This window comes from Elaeis guineensis, chromosome 1 (assembly GCF_000442705.2).
Source record: "Elaeis guineensis isolate ETL-2024a chromosome 1, EG11, whole genome shotgun sequence".
In the NCBI taxonomy this organism is placed as follows: domain Eukaryota; kingdom Viridiplantae; phylum Streptophyta; class Magnoliopsida; order Arecales; family Arecaceae; genus Elaeis; species Elaeis guineensis.
The window spans coordinates 98,400,482-98,420,832 of NC_025993.2; the positions used below are offsets into that span (position 1 = coordinate 98,400,482).

The 20,351-nt window shown below is 42.3% G+C and overlaps 1 protein-coding gene across 1 annotated transcript; it reads left to right on the plus strand.

Moving 5' to 3' along the window:
• The first annotated feature begins 4,664 nt into the window (after window positions 1–4,664).
• On the plus strand, window positions 4,665–19,981 carry LOC105061074 (O-fucosyltransferase 27). The gene is made up of 10 exons (XM_010945024.4): window positions 4,665–4,998; window positions 5,781–5,865; window positions 10,877–10,947; window positions 11,031–11,119; window positions 11,221–11,464; window positions 13,503–13,615; window positions 13,733–13,823; window positions 13,925–14,053; window positions 14,163–14,713; window positions 19,161–19,981. The coding sequence occupies exons 1-10, from the start codon at window positions 4,819–4,821 to the stop codon at window positions 19,621–19,623; spliced, it is 2,016 nt and encodes a 671-aa protein (XP_010943326.1). The 5' UTR covers window positions 4,665–4,818; the 3' UTR covers window positions 19,624–19,981.
• Window positions 19,982–20,351: the final 370 nt, after the last annotated feature.

Genomic DNA, 20,351 nt, shown 5'->3' on the forward strand with positions numbered 1-20,351 from the left:
CTCAACCAGCCGCCGACCTATAGTCGGTCGGCTCCCTCAGATGCTGTACGGCTGCCAAAAACTGTCAGTCCTGACAACGGCATGCGGCACGGCCGCCTAGGGGCATCATCTCACCTAAGGCATGGGTCAACCCTAGCGATTTGACAGCCCCACGGCGATTTGACACCCTCACGGCGACTCTGACAGTCCTCAGTGAGTTGATAATTCTTCAATTGTCCGCGCCATTAATGACGGCGCCATACCATGCTCCACTATATATATCGGGGAAGGCAACAGTGCTAGAGGTCCATTCGAAACCCCTGAACCCCTCCTCTCTAGCTCTCGCTCTCTCTCGTTGAGCTCCTTGTTTTCTTTTCACTGTTGCTCAGTCTCCTCTCTGACTTGACCGTCGGAGGGTCCCCGTCGGAGCCACCTCCAGTCAGTGCGGATTTTCTTTTGCAGGCGCTCGTTCCCGGCGACCAGGCGACGAGGGGATTGGCCGCAACAGATTGGCGCGCCAGGAAGGGGGGGCAGTGACAAGTTAGTGCTTCATTGACAGCACCAGGGATTGTAACCCCCACAGGATCCAAGATGACAAAGATAAGAGCTCAGCGGTCGAGGATCACTGGATCGGCGAGGCGCTCTTCCCGCCGGGAAGAGGCCTCTCCTCCACCCTCCATGGTGGAACCTAGCTCTCCGCACCCCGCGGTGACCACGGAGGTGCAGATCGCAGCGATCATGCGGCAGATGACCGTGCTGACAGACGCGGTCAAAAGCCTTCAGCAACAACCGATCCGACTGCCACCTTCATCGGTCGAGCAATCGACGGCACGTCCGATGCCCTCCAGGAGCAGCCGTCGACGCCCGCATCGGTCTCCGTCGCCTCCGCAGGAGCACCTGCCACAGTGCTCCTACCGAGAGGAGGAGAGGCGGCCGCGGTGCGACACCCATCGGTCTCGACGGCCTTCTCCCTCCCAGTTGGAACGAGCAAGGAAGGAGAAGCGACCACTAACGCCATCCGCCTTTCTCTCGGACTCCTCCGAAGACTCCACTTCGGGGGTCTCCCAGCACCGACGGATCGACGACTACGAACGCAGGTTCAAGGAAATTGACCGTCGGTTTGCCCAGTTGCGGGTGGACGGGCAGAAGTCTTCGAACGACGTCGACTTCCAGACCGCCCAATCCCTCTCCCGACTTATCCTCGACGAACCGATCCCCAGTCGGTTCAAGATGCCGCACGTGGAGCCCTACGATGGCTCCACCGACCCAATCGACCACTTGGAGAGCTATAAAGCTCTCATGATGATCCAGGAGGCGACCGACGCTCTTTTATGCATCGGCTTCCCCGCCACGCTCCGTAAAGCTGCCAGGGCTTGGTACTCTGGCCTCCACTCGGAGAGTATCCACTCCTTCGGATAGCTCGAGCATTCTTTCGTGGCCCACTTCAGCACCAGTCGGGAGCCGCCGCGAACTTCGGACAGTCTTTTCTCTTTCAAACATGGAGAAAACGAGATGCTCCGACGCTTTGTGGCCCAATTCAACACGACCACGCTTGAGGTCTGGGACCTCAACGAAGACATGGCTATCTCGGCCATGAAGAGGGGGCTAAGGAGATCCCGGTTCACATATTCTTTGGACAAGACTATCCCCCAGACGTATGCTGAGTTGCTGGAGCGTGCGTATAAATACATGCACGCGGACGAAGGAGCTTCCGACCGGTGCCTGACCAAGGGCACGGGTTAGAAGGAGAAGCGGAAGAAAAATTGAGCTCCTGCTGAACCCAGCAGGCCCCACTGATAGACGGGTCTCGCCCCGATGATGGAGTTCGAGACCGACGCATCGCAGGTATGACTCCTACACCCCCCTCTCTCCGCTCCTCGTGCGCAGATCCTGATGGAGATCGAAGGAGTGGAATATCTACGACGGCCTCCACCTCTGAAGGCAAAGGGCTTCGACCAACGCGGCTGGCTAACTTGCCGACTTAGCTTCGACTAAGAGCGACAAAATGCCAAGACAACCGCAGTTTGACTTGCGACATACCGACTTGGTCACGACCGATCGAAGGATATTCGGCTTGCCACCATTTATCATACGTCCCGACGCGCACGCCCGATCAAGGGCCGGACAATGGATATTCGACTTGCCATCGTTATCCTATCCGAATACGTCGGACGTTACTCGACTATCGGATACGTCGGATGCTACTCGACTATCAGACTCTACGGGATGATCGTGTCATGCTACGCTCGGAGGTTGGCCGACCTCCGACCCGACGTGCACGCCCGACCAAGGGTCGGACAATAGATATTCGACTTGTCATCGTTATCCTATCCGAATACGTCAGACACTACTCAACTATCAGATTCTACGACGGAGATCGAAGGAGTGGAATATTTACGATGGCCTCCGCCTCTGAAGGCAAAGGGCTTCGACCAACGCGGCTGGATAACTTGCCGACTTAGCTTCGACTGAGAGCGACAAAATGCCAAGATGACCGCAGTTCGACTTGCAACATACCGACTTGGTCACGACCGATCGAAGGATATTCGGCTTGCCACCGTTTATCACACGTCCCGATGCGCACGCCCGATCAAGGGCCGGACAATGGATATTCGACTTGCCATCGTTATCCTATCCGAATACGTCGGACGTTACTCGACTATCGGATACGTCGGATGCTACTCGACTATTAGACTCTACGGGATGATCGTGTCATGCTACGTTCGGAGGTTGGCCGATCTCCGACCCGACATGCATGCTCGACTTACAGTCGGGACAACCGACATTGGATCATTCGTTGATGCAATCGTCAGAGTCGGGGCAAGACGTGACGGAAAACCACTCTTTTCGCCCGAAGCCGTCGCCCACATGTTCACGCGAGCCAATACGACATCGGACTCAGGAGTGGAGGGGGCAACTGTTGGGATATACCGACTAACCCCCATACGCCGACTTACCGACTGACCACCTACGCCGACTTATCCTCAAACCGATCCGACCGACAACCGACGGACGACTCCGACGGATGACCCCGACGGACGACTCCGACCGACGACCGTCCGACGGCTGTCGTTACCGACCGACCGAGGATACGTTGGTTGGACGGACCTTCTTCTCTCTCTTGATCGACTGCACTATGGAGTCCGACGCCCGACTGACTATCGGAGGGGCCCCGAGTTTCCACTCGACGTCCCTCAACCAACCGCCAACCTATAGTCGATCGGCTCCCTCAAATGCCGTACGGCTGTCGGAAACTGTCAGTCCTGACAACGGCATGCGGCACTGCCACCTAGGGGCATTATCCCACCTAAGGCATGGGTCAACCCTAGCGATTTGACAGCCCCACGGCGATTTGACACCCTCACGGCGACTCTGACAGTCCTCAGTGAGTTGACAATTCTTCAATTGTCCGCGCCATTAATGGCAGCGCCATACCATGCTCCACTATATATATCGGGGAAGGCAACAGTACTAGAGGTCCATTCAAAACCCCTGAACCCCTCCTCTCTAGCTCTCGCTCTCTCTCTCGTTGAGCTCCTTGTTTTCTTTTCATTGTTGTCCAGTCTCCTCTCTGATTTGACCGTCGGAGGGTCTCCGTCGGAGCCACCTCCGATCAGTGCGGACTTTCTTTTGCAGGCGTTCGTTTTCGACGACCAGACGATGAGGGGATTGACTGCAACACAGCACATTTAAGATTTTGTAAAAAGTTATTGTGCATATGCCGTATCTTCATGCTAGTTCTTATTAGATGCTATTTATCACCGGATCTTTTGCGAGCCAAGTTGTAAAAAATTCATTGGGTTGAACTTTGAAAAATCCGTTCGGATATGCGAATGGCACTTTCCCCAATCATCCGTAAATTTCATCAAAATCCAATGCCAAATATGATCAGACGGTGAAAAAATATATTCTTACATACGAATGTGCTCTCCATAGACAAACCCCAACTCATTTACCTAAAAGCTAAAAGCTTGCCAGAAACTCGCATACGGAAATTTTCTTTCATCAATTTTTGTTTCGGAAAGATTCGTTCGGATCCTAGTACTATTTTTTTTTTAAAAAACAGGTGAGATTCCCTTTCCATTTAGAATCAATTTCTCCCTTTGTATTTCCATTTACCAATTGCCACGTAACCATCCGAACGAATTTCGTACGACCAAGGTTTCTGGAGGATCCTCCCTGAGCATTTATCCAACCCGTACCCAATATCAGTACGCCACCTGGCATTTGGAAAGCTGGAAGAACCAATCATCCCCACGTCGCGCCCTATGTTTTGTTACGCCGCTCCGCCATCCGATCACCTGCTTGCGGGCCCCACCCTAAACTGACTACGACGATTGGCTGATCTCGCTGTCCGGTGTGATAATAAACCACCCGATCCACTCCACCTGTCCTTTTCGCACGGCAGGAAAAGGACACCCTTGGTCACGTGCCACAGCACGCATGTTCTTCGTGCGGTTGTCTCCCTAACCCCTTGATTTCAATCCACACCGTTCATCCAGCACTTCGCTACAATCATTCACGGGCCGCCTCCACCCACCACCACCACCACCACCACCAATTTGGTGGTCCCAAATGAGCCCAATGAGGCAATAAGCCCCCATCCACCCGCCATTTGACTCCCGTGGATTGCAATAATTGTCGCCCTCGGTGTTCAACAGCTGTAATATGTACAATCAGACGGACAGGTGAAGGTTATAGATCTCTCTAAATATTCCCACTTTCCTTGGCTTTTCTTTTGTTTTATAAAATTTGTTCTCCCAAGTCCCATTCCTTGGTATAGACATTGATCTCTGGTCTCTGGGTGGCTGGTGACTGTCCCATGAGAGAAGGGGGGAGATGGTGCTCAAGTCCAGGATGAAGTGGGCAGCCCTGGGAGGGCTGGTCCTCTCTGCCTTCTCTCTCTTTACTCACTGCCTTCTTGCAGTGTACTCTGGAAGGAGCTTATCTCAATACCAGGAGCCAGACCCAGTGTTGTCTTGGGTGCAGAGATTTCAGACTGGTACTCTTCCCACACTGGTAATGCCTAAAATCCCACTAAGATCCCAACTTTTCTTTTGCTAGATATCACCTCTTGAGTACAAATAGTGAACCTTGGTACTTGTTTTGGGTTTTGCTGATTTCCTGGGCCATGTCTCCTTATTTTAATATTTCCTTCCACCGCTCCTGTCTACTTTATGAATTCTTTAGGATTTTGGAGATGGTTTTGCTTCTGAGTTTTGCGGGTAAGATTGGAAGCGGCTGGTTTTATGTGTTTGTTGAGGTTTACTTAAATTTCAATGTTTATTTCTGTGACGCATTTGCCAAATTTTCAACAGGAAGATTTTTTTTTTTTTGCTGCTAAAATGGTTCTGGAGATGAAATGTGAATAAGGGTAGGGGAAATAACATGTTGGGTGTCAGTATTTTAAAACATGTGCTCGCTCTTCTGTAGTTTCCTTCCTGGCTATTTGTATGCTTGAGGGTTTGTGCCGGCGCTTGTCATAGTTTGATTATATATAGATAATGCGCTCCCTCTTATACTTCTGGTCCTCAACGATGTTTTCCTTTATCTATTTCCATAATTGTTAGCAGGATTTTGTTTTAGTTGAGAAATTAGTTCAAAGGAGAATTAAATCCACCTACATTATCATTTTTTTAATCTTGGAAAACAATCAAATTGTGTTTATGTTTTATCTGCAAGTTTTTTTTTTTTTTTTGATATTGACATGAGGAACATGTTGCTTTTTTTTAAATTTACCATTATATTATGCTTGACTTTTTTTTTTTGTGTGGGTGTGGGTACCTTTATATGATGATTAGAGTCCAATATATAGAAGATTATGGGGACCAATTCGGCCTTTGGGGTCTATACTGCCACATGCAAATCCTAGAGGAAGTTACAAAGGTTAGTACCATCTTCGTGTTTAGCTTGTGTGTCATTCTATTTTTATGTGATTGATTTGTAGATCTTTTAACCTAGTTTGGCAAATCATTATAATTGCAAAATTCTTTTTTGGTGCTTCAATATTTTTGGAAGATAATATTGGTCGGCAGTCAAGTGGCCAAGAAATATTTCTACGTACTTGATGTCAGATTTGAGGTGTTGTGAGCATGCAATGGATGTATGATCCAAAAGTGAGAGTGCAATGGAATAGATCTTGTTAAAAAGATAAATCCAATCTTTTATTTACACCAAAGAACTAAATTTAAAAGTCACTACCTCCACATTGTTTATTAATAAGGTGACAATTATAGAAACACCCTCTCAAGTTTGGCCTCGTTCAAAAATTTTCAATTAGATCCCTTAAGTTCATCTAAAGTGGTGCAATATGGTCTTGCCATCCATCTCCCTTCAACTCATGGGATTATGTCATGATGGTCATGTAACATGTTTAGAACTATAGTACCCTTTACTAAGATAAGGGCTTAGCAAAGGGGTTGGGTAGTTCTCGAGCTCCTGAGGTTTAAGTTGCGATAACAAGAAGGGTGGCACGAGGCTGGAGCATAACAACAATGCCAATCGTAGTTAAGAAACTAAAGAAATCCCAAAAATATAAAATCTTGAAAAATAATAGTAATTAGAAAAGTGGTGAAGGGGAAGGGGAAAAGAAGGCTCAAACTCACCATTCTCTCACAACTAATAAATCAAAATGGCTGCAAATAGTTGCCTCTAGAAGAACCATTCAAGATTGCCTCATCATTAGGGCTAGAAACAGGCCGGGTTGGGCCAAGCCACACCCTTACCTGAGCCCGGCTCAAAATATTTTTTTAGGCTTCGGGTTGGGCTTAGGTCTAAAAATATTTTAAATTTAAGGCCCCAGCCCAGCTCAAACCCAAGCCCAAGCTTGGCCCGAAACCAATCGACCCAAGCCTAAGCCCAAGCTCGGACCGACCCCATGACTCTCCTCCTCCCCCCGCTCTCTCGGTCCTCTTTTACTTCGCCCAAGCCCCATGTATCCTCCTCTTTCTCCTCTTGTGCGCTCTCTTCCTCCTCCCCGTCCATCGTGACTACCCAGCCTGGTGCCATCATTGTCAGCGCCGGCCTAGCTATCGCAACCCACCTTGCCGCCTCCTCGATCCCCTTCCTCCTTCAGGTCTCCAATGCTGTCGACAGTTGCATCCGTATCAACTCCTTCAATGGTTTCCTCCTTGACCGTGGCTTCTAGATCTTCCTCACCGCCTATTCGGAGGCTTGTTGCCTCCTCAACCATCCCTCCCTTTGCCTTCGCTCCTACCCCAATGCCCTCAACCATGGTTTTCAGAACCATCTTGAGCCAGACCGATGGGGAACCGAGGTGGTTCTGATAGGATTTTCGAAAATGGTCCAAACCGATCGATTCGATACGGTTTCGGGGCCGAACTGTCCGGTTCGATATGATTGCCCGATTTGTCTTTTTGTTGCTAGTTGTGGAATTTTTTTTAATTCTTTTATTATCGGTATGGTACGGTACTGTACCCACTGGCAATCAACATGGGGTCTGGTATTGATATTTAAAACCTTGCCCTCAGCTACTACACCTGCTGCTTCTATTGCATCGCCGACCCCTTCTGCTACCTCCTCCACGCCCTCACCTCCCTCCCCAAACCCATCGGCTCCCTTCCCAAAAAGCTCCTCGTTGGCCTTGCTCGCCTCCGAGCTACCTCCCTCCCAGACTCCATCCTCCTCTCTGCCCTTGGGTCCCCCATTTCTGTACGTCTCTGCACCACCAGCTTTTTCCCCGCTATCGTGGACCGCTTCTTCTGCCCTTTCCTCGCTGGCATTTTCTTTGATGGAAGATTGGCTTTGGCGATGGCTGATGGGGGAAGATGGAAGACCGGCATCAGTGATGGACGATGGAGGAAGACAGAAGATGGGAAGAGGGATTTTAATCGCCATGAGTCCTGATATTCGGACACTAGATGTATATGGACCAAGGGCTAGGGCTCTTCGAGTTGGAGATGAAGTGATGAATCAAATAGATGGGATTAAGCCTTATATTTGGGCTAATTGACTAAAGCAATTAGTTAAATAAAGCTAACTAGCTAATTGATTGATTGGGCTGAACTAATTTGAGTACGGAACTGGGCTCGGGCCGGATATTCGGGCTACTGATTGGGCTAGAATTCGGGCTCGAGCCTGGGCTGGGCCAGGCCAAAGGTATGTTTGAGCTCAGTCTGAAAGATAAACGGGCTTTATATTTAAGCCCAAGCCTGGTCTGAATTATTGTGGCCCAAGCTTGAAGTCCTCTAAGTCGGCCTGGCTCGAGCCCAATTCTAGCCCTATTTATCATCAAGAAAATAGTTATTTTTTGTTCAATAAGGTAGCAGAATCTTCATTTATGAATCATCATAGCCTCCTTGTATAGAAAATAAAAGCAAAACAAAGAAGAATAGAAGCAAGAAAGAAGAAGTATAATAGGAGAAAGAGAAAAAGATGGCAACGAGCACAATATTACAGCCTTGGCTTGGGAGCACAAGGATGGCTATGTCTCATAGGTCCCACCTAACGAGCTGTGCCTCCTCTCAGTCCCTTGTGCCACCATGTCCCCTAGTAGTGCCTGTGTGCTCCCAACCACTGCCCTCAATTGGTTGTAGCACTCGCACACCATCTCTGTCGTATGATGTCCAGAGATCCTACGAGGGAGCCAATGCCTCGATGTCCTAGAAGAGGAGCTTATAGCGAGCTGAGCCAATATCATCCATTGTGCCCTCCCATCTTTCACTGTCCCAGTCTAAATCTTACCACACTTCTGATAAAGCCCAGCAATGCTACTGAAGCCACTACCATCGAGAGAGTTGGTGGAGAGCATCAATCTCGATGTTCTAATGGGGGGCGATTTCTTGGATGAGAGGGGAGACAATGAGCGGCAAGGTAGTAGTTGGACGGCCGCTATTTGAAGTCCCATTGGCCTACTCGATGGTAGTAGCTTTGGTAGCATTGTTGGCTTTATCATAAGTGCAGCTAGAGTTAGACTAGGACAGTGGAAGATAGGAAGGGCATTGTGGTTGAGATTGGCTCAGCTCACTATGAACTCCTCTTCTTGAATCTGCTTCTTAGGCATCGAGGCATCAGCTCACTCGTAGGATTGGCGAACATCATACAACAAAGCTATGTGGGAGCACTGCAACCAATTGAGGGTGGTGGCTGGAGCGCACAGGCATTGCTAGGGGACATGGTGGCACACGGGAGTGAGTAGAGGCACAGCTCACCTGGTGGGACTTGTGGGACATAGCCATCCTTGTGCTCAGCTAGGGCTGTGATATTGTTTTCCTTGCCATCTTTTTCTCTCTCTTTTTGTATTTCTTCCTTCCTGCTTCTATTCTTCTTTCTTGTTTTGTTTTTGTGTTCTATATGAGGCAGTTTTGATGTTTCCTAGATGAGGATTTGGCTATGTTATGGAACAAAAAGCAACTATTTTCTTGTCAATGAACCAACTTGGATGGTTCTTCTATTGGCAACTATTTGCAGCCATTTTGATTTATTAGTTATGAGAGAATGGGGAGTCTGAGCCTTCTTTTCCCTTTCCCCTTCCGCATTTTTCTAATTTTTTTGTTTCTTTTTCAAGATTTTGTACTTTTAGGATTTCTTTAGTTTCTTTACTACGATTGGTGTTGCAGTTATGCTCCAACCTTGTGCCACCCTTCTTGCTGCCACACCTTGAACCTTAGGAGCCTGAGAACTGTCCAACCCCTTCACTAAGTCCTCATGTTTGTCAAGGGTATTATAGTGCTAAACATGTAATATGATGATCGTATAACATAATCCCTTGAGCTTAAGTAAAGGAGATGGATGGTGAGACCACATTGCACCACTTAATGAACTTAAGGGTTCTAATTGGAAATTTTTAAACAAGAGGGGTGGTAAGTGAAACTTGGCCAAACTTGAGGGGGTGTTTTTGTGATTTTCCCTATTAATAATTCCAGCACATAAAGCATGTACTTGTTATTGGTCAAACCCTTTACTAAATTATTATGATATCTTTATGCAACTATCTAGTCTTTTAGATGTAGACACCGCTTCAATTGATTGCTAGATAAAGATAAGCAAAGATAATAAACTGGCCATTGGAAGGGTGTGACTTAAATTGGTAGAGGTTCACTAATTCCTATTGTGGACTAAGGTGGGTGTCTTGATTTGGAGTAGTAGAATTATAATAGCAACCACGCAGAACCTTGATTAAATACAAAAAGACTTATTGCGTCCTTTATGGGCCAGCTACCAGCTGTTAGAGCTATTACCTGACCAGCCTCCATACAAAAGCCACATCTAGTTCCTTGATACTGCATAATAGAAAGCTTGCTCTCGCTGCGATGGCCATATCCTTCTCTCTCTTCACTACTCTCTTTTCACTCTTTACTCGCCTACCTTTTCCACTATCTATATGATTATTTTTTTATATTTTATATGTTTAAAAAATTAACCTCTGACAACTAAAGATTTGATCGGGTCAGGCCTTCCATGTGTTAGGGAGGAGCTAGGTGGAGTCGAGATCATTTGTACCTTGGGGGCATGACAACCATTTATATTGCATGAGATAGGCAATAATGCTCCTAGAGCAGTGCATAACATGGCTTTGATCCAGGTTCTCCTAATTCTAATCTCTTATAAATGGTTTCTTTCGGATCTTATTCATGACTATTTTGTTAAGCAGATTCTTGATTTTTTGATTTTTTAATATTTACCTCCACCAAAAACATATTACGTAGAAATGATTGCAGAGATTTATCTGAATTTGCATGTAAAGCTGACCGTGCCATATCTTGGTCAAACTTTCTAGTTGACTGAAAGTTGCGTTCTTCTTGCACATATGATTGAGAATGTGCAGATTAGAGAATGTTCTCCATCATGCATGCTTTGTACACCAGTAAAGCAATTTGTAGTGTGTGGTTTATATCCATGTCTGTGGTTATTCTTACCTGGTTGTACTGAATGACAGCTCCTACTTCAGAAGCCAATGGTTATATTTTTGTCAAGATACAAGGAGGTTTTCATGAAATAAGAAATTCGGTAAGCCATGCACACTATGCCTATAATATGAAATAAAGACTAGTATATATACTAGTGCCATCTCATTTCTCTTTTGCCTCCAGATATGTGATGTTGTTGCGGTTTCAAGGCTTCTCAATGCCACTTTAGTGATTCCTGTACTTCAACCTACCACTGGCAACAAGGGTGTCAGGTCTCCTCTTTTGCTTCAATATGTACTCTTAGCTTTATCTGATGGTTCTTAATTGGTTGTACCAGTCTTATTAACTTTCAAAATTATATGCTTTTATACAGCTCTGATTTCAAGAGCTTTACATACCTTTACAACGAGGATCAGTTTATTGTAGCATTAGCAAAGGATATCAATGTTGTAAAAGCCCTGCCAAAGAATATTAAGGCCGCCAAGAGGAGGAAAGAGATTCCTTCTTTTAAAGTGCCTTACTCAGCTTCACCAGATTATTACATTGAAGTAGTTCTTCCAGCACTAAAACAGTATGTGGTTGTAGAACTAAAAGTTGCAGATGGAGGATGTTTGCAGGTATCCTGAGTATGTGGTTCTTTTTATTATTTTCCCCCATCCGCTGAAATTTTGGTTAAAGAAAATTCTTATGTTTTATTTATTTTTTAAGGTTAAAATAGATTTTAGACTTTGCTTGGCCAATAGAAATTAAATTGCAACGTATCTGAGAGGATAAATCTTTTTCTTGCCATAAGATAATTTTAAATTTTCAGAGACAGAAGAAGCTGACTCACTGTTTACATGACTGCTGGGGGTGGCATCTGGTTCTAAGTTATTGGCTTTTTTCCCTTTTTGAGAGAGGTGTATTATTAGTAACTTTCTGATCTATTTGTGGAGGAAAGGGATGGAACTCTGGCCATGTCTACTCATACTTATTAAAAACACAAACTTGGTTGTCAAATGAAATGCAATATGTTTGCTTGAATGTAGTATGTCTAGCCTCTTTTAACACTAATTGAGGTTTGCAAAATTAGTTCGTGAAATAGGTTATTTTGAGTTTGTATTAGGAAAAAGTAACATCCCAAAGAAGTGAGAACAACCAGAACTAATCTATAAAGTAGTTTCTAACATCAACTATCTTGGTGCTCCTAGATCTTAGTAAAGGGATACGGAAACCAGAGGTTAGAGCCGAGATAAGATTCAATTGCCAAAATCATAATTTTGAATCTGCATCTTATTGACATGATGTAGAGATTGTTGGTGCATTTGAATATTAAAATGTGAATAAGTTAATAATTTTGAGAGAATGGGGGGAATATGAATGGATAGGAGTTTCATGCATTGATACCATTACTCATGTGCATAGGAGTTTCATGTATTGACTCTACTATTCATGTGCGATTAGGGCTAATTATTCCTATTTTTTTTGTAACAGAATATTTATCATATAGTCTCTCACTACTCTCGCTACTTATGTGTTAAAGACCTAATTATTCTTATTTTTTGTAACAGAAAATTTATCATCCTCTCACCCCTCTAGCCTACTTTTTTTGGCTAAGAATGGACCATATTAACTTGGGAGGGCTCCATGAGCCTATAAATAGACCCCTCACCATTCACCTAAAATCACACAACACAATGCGTCCTCATCCCACATGCCAACAAACTTGAGAGTACGCTAGCCAAAGAAAGGTGTTCTCTTGGTGGAGCTTTGGGTTCAACCTTTTATGTAGAGTTGGTTTTGATTCATACGATGATCCAGTCAGGCTATTATATCATGGAGGAGACAAGCCAAAGAGGTTTGCTGCACTAGTTCGTGGGCTTTGCCAACGCTAGAGGGCTTGAAGCTCCTTAAAGAGAGCAAGATTTCTGTGCCTCAGCCTGATTAGTGTCATTACTTTGAAAAAAATTCTTATTTTCCATTTTTTTTTTTTGCTCCAATCATTATATTTTGTACCAACAGAAATTCATAATGAGAGAAGTTGGTGGTGATTGTATCTTGCTTAGTTACTGGTGAACATAATTAGCTGCACTATGAGGAGTAGAATGGGTGTTCAATATTTTAATAATGAGTGGGATTGGTGCTAGATCCACAGCTGGCTGACCAGAAAGGCCTTGTAATTGTTCAGCCTGATATGCATTATTGACCCTTTCTTTATAAGCTTTTAGAATCTATAACATAGTATCCAAGCTTAGGTGTGCAGAGGTCATGAGTTCAAATCCCTCCAGTTTAGTTATTTTTTTAATTATCTCTGATTATCTGGCTTGTCTTGACAGTTATCCCATCACATGCATGGACTGGGCCACATGTGAAGAGACATTATGCTTGATGTATGTCGTTGACCCTTTCTGTCTAAGCTTAAGCTTTTAGGGTCAAATGGCTAGTTAATAATAATGAGATAGATTTTCTCCAATAAGAAGCTGACAGTTGATGTGATAAGCCTTATTTGATATAATAAATTGAATGTTTCTTGACCTATGTTGATGATTTGGAACCTTTTGTGAAGATCTTTTTTCATTAGGGGATTGCATAAATTTCTAGGAGTAATGTTGCAAAGACTTCAATTCACTTCCCTCAATTATGTGCAAAACTTATCTTCTGCATTAAATAACCCAGGCTATTCTTCCCCCTCAACTTGAAGAATACCAGAGACTGAGATGTAGAGTTGCTTTTCATGCTCTTCTCTTCCGGCAAGAAGTCCAAGATCTTGGTATGAAAATGCTGCACAGGTTAGAAGCTTTTTTCTTTTTCTTTTTCTTTTTTTCCAACTTGTACCCATTCCTTTTTTCCCATTAAAGCATCCATCCTTTTATTCCTGTAACATCTTTTCTCTTAAAACTTATCAGGTTACGTGCCTCTGGGCGGCCATTTTTAGCTTATGATTCTGGAATGACTCTGGATACTTTAGCTTATCATGGTTGTGCTGAACTTTTCCAGGTACAGATTTCTAGTTTTAAAAATATGACTCATGCTTAAGTAACCACATCTATAAATCTCTAATGTCTTTAACCAAAGCATCTTATTGTCAATTATTGTAGGATATACACAATGAACTTATACAACGCAGAAGACGGTGGATGATAAAGCATAAGTTGATCAAGGATAAACTTTCTGTCGATTCCATGAAACAAAGGCTTAACGGTTCATGTCCACTTATGCCTGAGGAGGTATAATATGATTGAAACATGTTTATATTACTTTTGCCTCACCATGTTCGACATTCAGTATATGAAAATAAAAGGTCCTGTAATGTTAGCCAGAGAATTAATTTTACAGGTTGGTATTCTTCTACATGCATTTGGCTACTCATCGGACACCGTAATATATGTTTCAGGGGGGGAATTATTTGGTGGGCAGAGGATAATGATCCCTTTTCATGGCATGTTTGAGAATGCCATTGATAGGACCTCAATTAGCACAGTTGAGGAGCTTACTAGCATTTATGGTCATGAGGAATCCCTCTTCACTGATCTTCCTCAGCAACCTCTGAACAAGGAAGAAGTGTTGCTTGAGGCATGGAAGACATCAGGTCCTCGACCCAGGCCGCTTCCACCACCTCCCGCAAGACCCAAATACCAATCCACCGGCAATGATTGGTGGCGCTGGATAGCCAACACTAATGAAAAGCCTGAGATGACTCTCATGGAGTTAAGAACCAATGCCCACAAACTTATTTGGGAAGCAATAGACTACTTAATCAGTGTTGAAGCAGATGCATTTTTTCCTGGATTTGACCGAGATGGCAAGGGACACCTAAATCTTGCTAGCTTGATCATGGGGCACCGCCTTTATCTGTATGCTGCATCAAAAACATTTCGACCAAACAGGTATCTGTTATTCATAGGATACACCCTATATGTAAGCATACTTCACAAACCATTTTGAATATCCAGTAAATTAGTCGCAGCCAACTAATGAATTCATTTGTTGTCTCTAAGCAAATATTATTTTTGATTAGTCGCAGTCGAAATATTATTTTTAGCAACTAGCATGTTTGTTGAGTTTTAAGCAAAAAAAAAAAGACCGTTAACTTTCATGTCTTCAAACAAATATGTGTGTGTATACACTTACATATATTAATATATGTGTGCACATATGTGCATATGCATGTCTAGTGGATATGCACATGATGATTACTTTTTAAATCAATTTCAGATGATGGTGCTTTTGGAGAGGAATTTTGTCAAAGCTGTCCACCTCCCTCATCCCCACTCTCTCAAAATGCTATCCTTACCAAGGTCTGAAGTTTTGTTACCAAGTATCATACTAGTACTTGACCAGTATAGTATGGTGCCAAAACATATTGTACTGATGTTTGGTATGCAAATGCATGCCAGTTCAATACCAATACAATATTTTTTGGCTCTTTTTTATTTTTTCAACTCTCTTTGTTTTTGAGGATTATTTTAGGGCTACCCAAGCATTTTAAATTTTTTTAAGCTGAAGTGGATGGTAACCCTAGAGTTTACCATGAGATGAACCAATCTATTATGTACAGTGAATCCACTGATGATAATCTATGGTATAGTAAAATATGGATGAGATAATTGGAAGGATGACCTAATTGGTGAATTGGGTTGATGTCTTATGGCAACTGATCATTAATTAAGGTAATGAGTTCTAGGTGCTTTGATGCAAATGATAAATTGAAGCTTGAAGCAAGCAGTATTAGTGATCATGGAGGCCAACATGTGATATAAGAAGCTACCAAGAAGACCAGTTGCAGAAAATCTAATCAGTAGTTAGTGCAGTTGCATGAGAGGGATAATGATCAAATATATTAGTATAAATACTATCAGCTGCACCTTTTCTGGCTTTAGTTGTCTATTAGGTGAATTGATATGAATATTAATTACAAATTGTAGATTTTTTCTGTACATGTTGCATATTTAGAATCTTCAGTGTTTCCTTTTCTTGGGTCACCTAGATCTTATGTCTATTATGAGATACACACTGGTTCCATTCTTTACTTTTTCTTATGTTGTATGACTCTGAATTGATGCAAGTTTCCATTGGAAATTTTGTTTTCTTAAGGGCCCCCCGCTAGGAAAGAAGAAGAAATAAAGGAAGGAAGAAGAAGAGAAGGAAAGAACGGAAGGGAAGAAGAAAAAGGAAGAAAGAAATAAAGGAATAAAGAAGAAAAGTAAAGAATGGAAGGTAAGAAGAAGAAAAGGAATTTAAGGAAGGGGAGAAAAAGAAAAAGGAAAAAAAGGGAGGAGACGAAACAGAAAGTAAGGAAAAAGGAAAAGAAAGACAAAGGAAAAGAGAAAAAGGGTAAGGGGCCCAAACCATCCCAAACCACTCCGAGCCGAGCAGGATCGGGTGCTTGATTCGGGCCAATCCAGCCTGGTTTGGATCCTTTACCAAGCTGAACCTTGAAACAACACAACATTATACCAATTTGATTGGTGCACTCCGAATTGGACGTTTCAGGTCGGTTTGGCATATCTGGATCCTTACAATCCGAGATTCCTAATCTAGTTCATGAATTTGGTTGGAAATTGTATTTGTGATTAGATTTTAATTATTCAAACCAAAGAAGGTTAAAGTTCGATTTTTTCACAAACTAATAGAGAAAAATGTGCTGTTACCTTGACATACAAGCTCAAGTAGGCTCAATTATGCAATGGGGTGAGAATTGAGCTCATCACCGAAGTCAACAAGAAAAATCAGATGTTTAAGTTGGTGGGTGGCAGATCTCTCATCTCCCTTCAAAACCCCTAAGACACCACAAAACCCCTACAGAGGGATGTTAAGCTTTTAAGGACTTAAACTGGTTCACGCTAGCCATATCAGATCATCATGACCCAATATGGGACAATATGGTTCCATATAAATTTATATGGGTGGTATGGTGATTTGCATTGCTGGACTATGCCTATCTCCAATTGGGTTATTATGTTTTGTATGGCATGTACCATCACGAAGAAATACTCTTCATTCATGTTCAATTAAAACTTGAAGTTGACCTTGTTGTGCTAGAGAATAGATCTAGAGACAATAATCAAGGTTTGCCATCTTGATACGCCCGATACGATATCCGGTTCGGCTAACCGAGTGTAGGGAAGGCCCCCATACCCCAATACCGGTTCGGTAGCTACGGTATCGTATGGTTGGTACCATACGGTACCTACCACAAACCTTGCAACAAAGAAAGAGGGGGAAGAGCATGGATTTACATGGGTTGACCAATGGTCTATGTCCACAGGTTGAGACTATTAGAGAAAGCTTCACCAATAGTGGAGAAAGTACAAAGAGGAGGAAATCCTCCCAATATAAAAGTCCTCGGTCCCATGAGCACTCAAAAGCCCCAAAAATACAAAGGTGTAATCCCCTATAGATCTTAGCCCCAGGCTAAAGGCCCAAGCAGAGAGGCCTTTTTAGCAATCTATCCTATAAATACAAGATACCATAAGGACCTAATCAGTTTCATGCTTATTGTTTGCATTCAAAACTTCCCTATTTACTCAATGGATTTTAATTTGATACATCCATATATTTTTGAGCTATGATAAACATTTTATAGTATGCTTATATAAATCTTTTCGGCTTAAATATAATTTACACTTTACTACACCAGCACTTGGTTTGATAATCAGTTTTAGCTGCTGGCTTTGGGATTAAAAATAGCTACTAGTTCAGATTTTGGGCTGTATTAGATCCAAAGCCATCACGCGAGATCAATTTTTATATCAATTTTGAATCATTGAAGTTATAAATTTGTAAAAAAAATATTAATATAAACATACTATATAATTATCTTTAGGAGCCCATTTATACTTTCCACCATGAATGTTAGTTATTAGAGGGTATGTTGTTTGCGTGTGAATGTGATGATGCTGATGAAGAAAATTTAAAGAACTGTTGAAATATTCACACTAAAAAATATAATATCTAGTATGATAAACTTAACTTCGTTGAATGGAATATGTACTTAAAATTGTAATTTGTAGGGTGACTCTTAGGTCTGAACCCTCAGCATTGCATTTGGTATTTTTTTTCCTTTGAAGCCATCATTTTTTTCATATTGTATTTGTTGCCTTTTATGCTCCAATTGCAACCAAACTGTATATAATGCTACTAATCAAAAAAATACAGTCAATGTCTACAATGGCTAGGAAAGCAACATAGGGAATAACTAAATTGTAATGAAATCAACAAACTAACAGACCCGTGAAAACACATATAAATATATGTACATCATCATTGTCAAATCTCAACGATACAAACTTAAAACCTACATAATGAATAATATAATTCAGGTATCTGATGAATTAATTTGCAAGTTGGTCCTGTTTGAAGGCTATGTTTTGCCATGCAGAAAAGTGGCTGCACTTACAGCCAATAATCCTTGCAGGCAGACATATTAGTCTTAAAACTAGGTTTTTAATTTGAAGTTGTCCCAGAGTAGAAGCAATGGGGAAATTCATTTTCAGATAAAAAATCTATAATTGATGAAGAATAATTGCAACATACCCTTTAGGAATGCATAAAATATCTTCAGTTTTATGTTGATTTCTACATATAAATTTTGAATTCTTTACATAGTTGAGGTTCTAATGTAGGCATTATAGGGAAAAATTATGAAATTATATGATTAATCTCAAAGATTTAAATTGTTCTGTATGTTCTTTTGCTGTGCCTACTTTGTTAAATCACTAAACATGTTCAAGAGACTGGAACATGCCAAATAATGCTAGAAATAAAATACATGCCTAAGCAAAGGTTCTTACAGTTCTATGTTTGATGGATTAATCGTGTCTATAAGACACTTTTCCAATAAATTGTCTAAATAACTGTTTGACTTAGATGATCTCAGGCTTACTTCATACATTTTTCAACCACTTTTTATAACAAAAATACAACTAGCAAAGTAAACTAATTAAAGAAAAATTATACTGCATGTTATATGCACAAAAAATGTGGAAATGTACCTTTCTCAGTTGGGTCCTTCAATTTGGAGTTGAGTTTCTGACAACATCATTCTAATGACCAACAATGGTATTCATGCTAGATTTTATGCAGCAAAAATTTTGCCCTTCCTAGATTTTATTTTTCAGGCTTGCTCTTGGCAGAAGTTCAGCATTCAAACCTTGGTAGTGGTACATTGTCACCATACTTGTTTAAAAGAAATTATGTGAATCATTCAAGTTGGACATGTTAAATCAATGTATTTTAATAGTTTTCCCACTGTCTTCCTCCATCAAACTCATGCTATTCATGCAGTCATTTAGTTTATTTTCTAACATTAATTACTTACATGTATTCACATAGGGAAGTTGTAGCCAAGCTTTTTGAGGAAACCCGCAGTCATCTATACAAAGGAAATCAGACCTGGCACCTATTGGTACGTGACCACCTCAATCGAACTGCATTAGATGGACTCAATGAAGCATCCATGAACTTGAAGCCATTGTCATTTCTCTCGCACCCAATTCCCGAATGTTCGTGCTTAAGGCAAGATAGACTTGAAGCAGCGGGTCGCAATGCTGCTGGTTCCTCAAAAAGGTTGAACTCGTGGGTTTTGTTTGGAGTTACATACTCATGCCCTGCTTGGATGGAAACTGAAATTAGCACTGTTTCTGAGAAAGAAGTGGACACAGAGGAGGCTGGCGATTTATTGTCTGAACAAATTTTTCAATGGAACAATAGTCAAGAAATTGGTGGTACAGAAATAAGTGGCCGAGAAGATGCCCAAATAGTGGATGAAGAGTATCTTGAGGGTGGTGAAGGATGATTCGGGATTAAACAATAAATGTCTTAAATGATCACTTCGGAGGCCTTTGTCAGCCAGCCTAATTTCCTGGTTGATACTGTATATTCTGAGAGGTGAAAAGGGTGCCTGGAAAATAATTCTAACTTCCATCATGGTGGTAGGAGATTTTCACTGATGCAGCAAGAACCAGAAGACTTAGCCTACAACTGGCCTGATTAAATTTGAATTGGTTCTTGTTCTATCGGCCATTGGGTTTGAATTTTCTAGTTGAGGCATACCATTGTGAGAGCTAAAAATTCCTGTAATTTATGTAAAAAGCCATTTTTTGTTGGCCTTTCTTCCATGCTTTCAATGGACAACAAAATTGTTTTATTCTTTATGCCAGTCAGTTGCTCTGCTATAATTGTTTAAAACTAGATATGGTTTTGTAGTAGGTAGTCTGTTGGTATTTTATTCATAACAATTTGCATAATTTATTTTTGTGATCATGCAACATTAAGAAATTTGCGCGCTACGTTATTGGAATGCTCTGGAGTCTGATGCCCAAGAAATTTCGCTATAGGTATCACAGGTTCAGGCCCATAGCACAATAAATAAGCATTCATAATAGTGAGCTTCTCTGTTCTTCAAAAAGTTAAGCAGTCCTTCCAAGCACCATCCACTCTCCACCGAGCTCTATCCACCACCTTCCCGGTCTTCATCGAAATTAAGAGATACAACATCAGCCGCTAGTCATTGTTTGCTGCTGG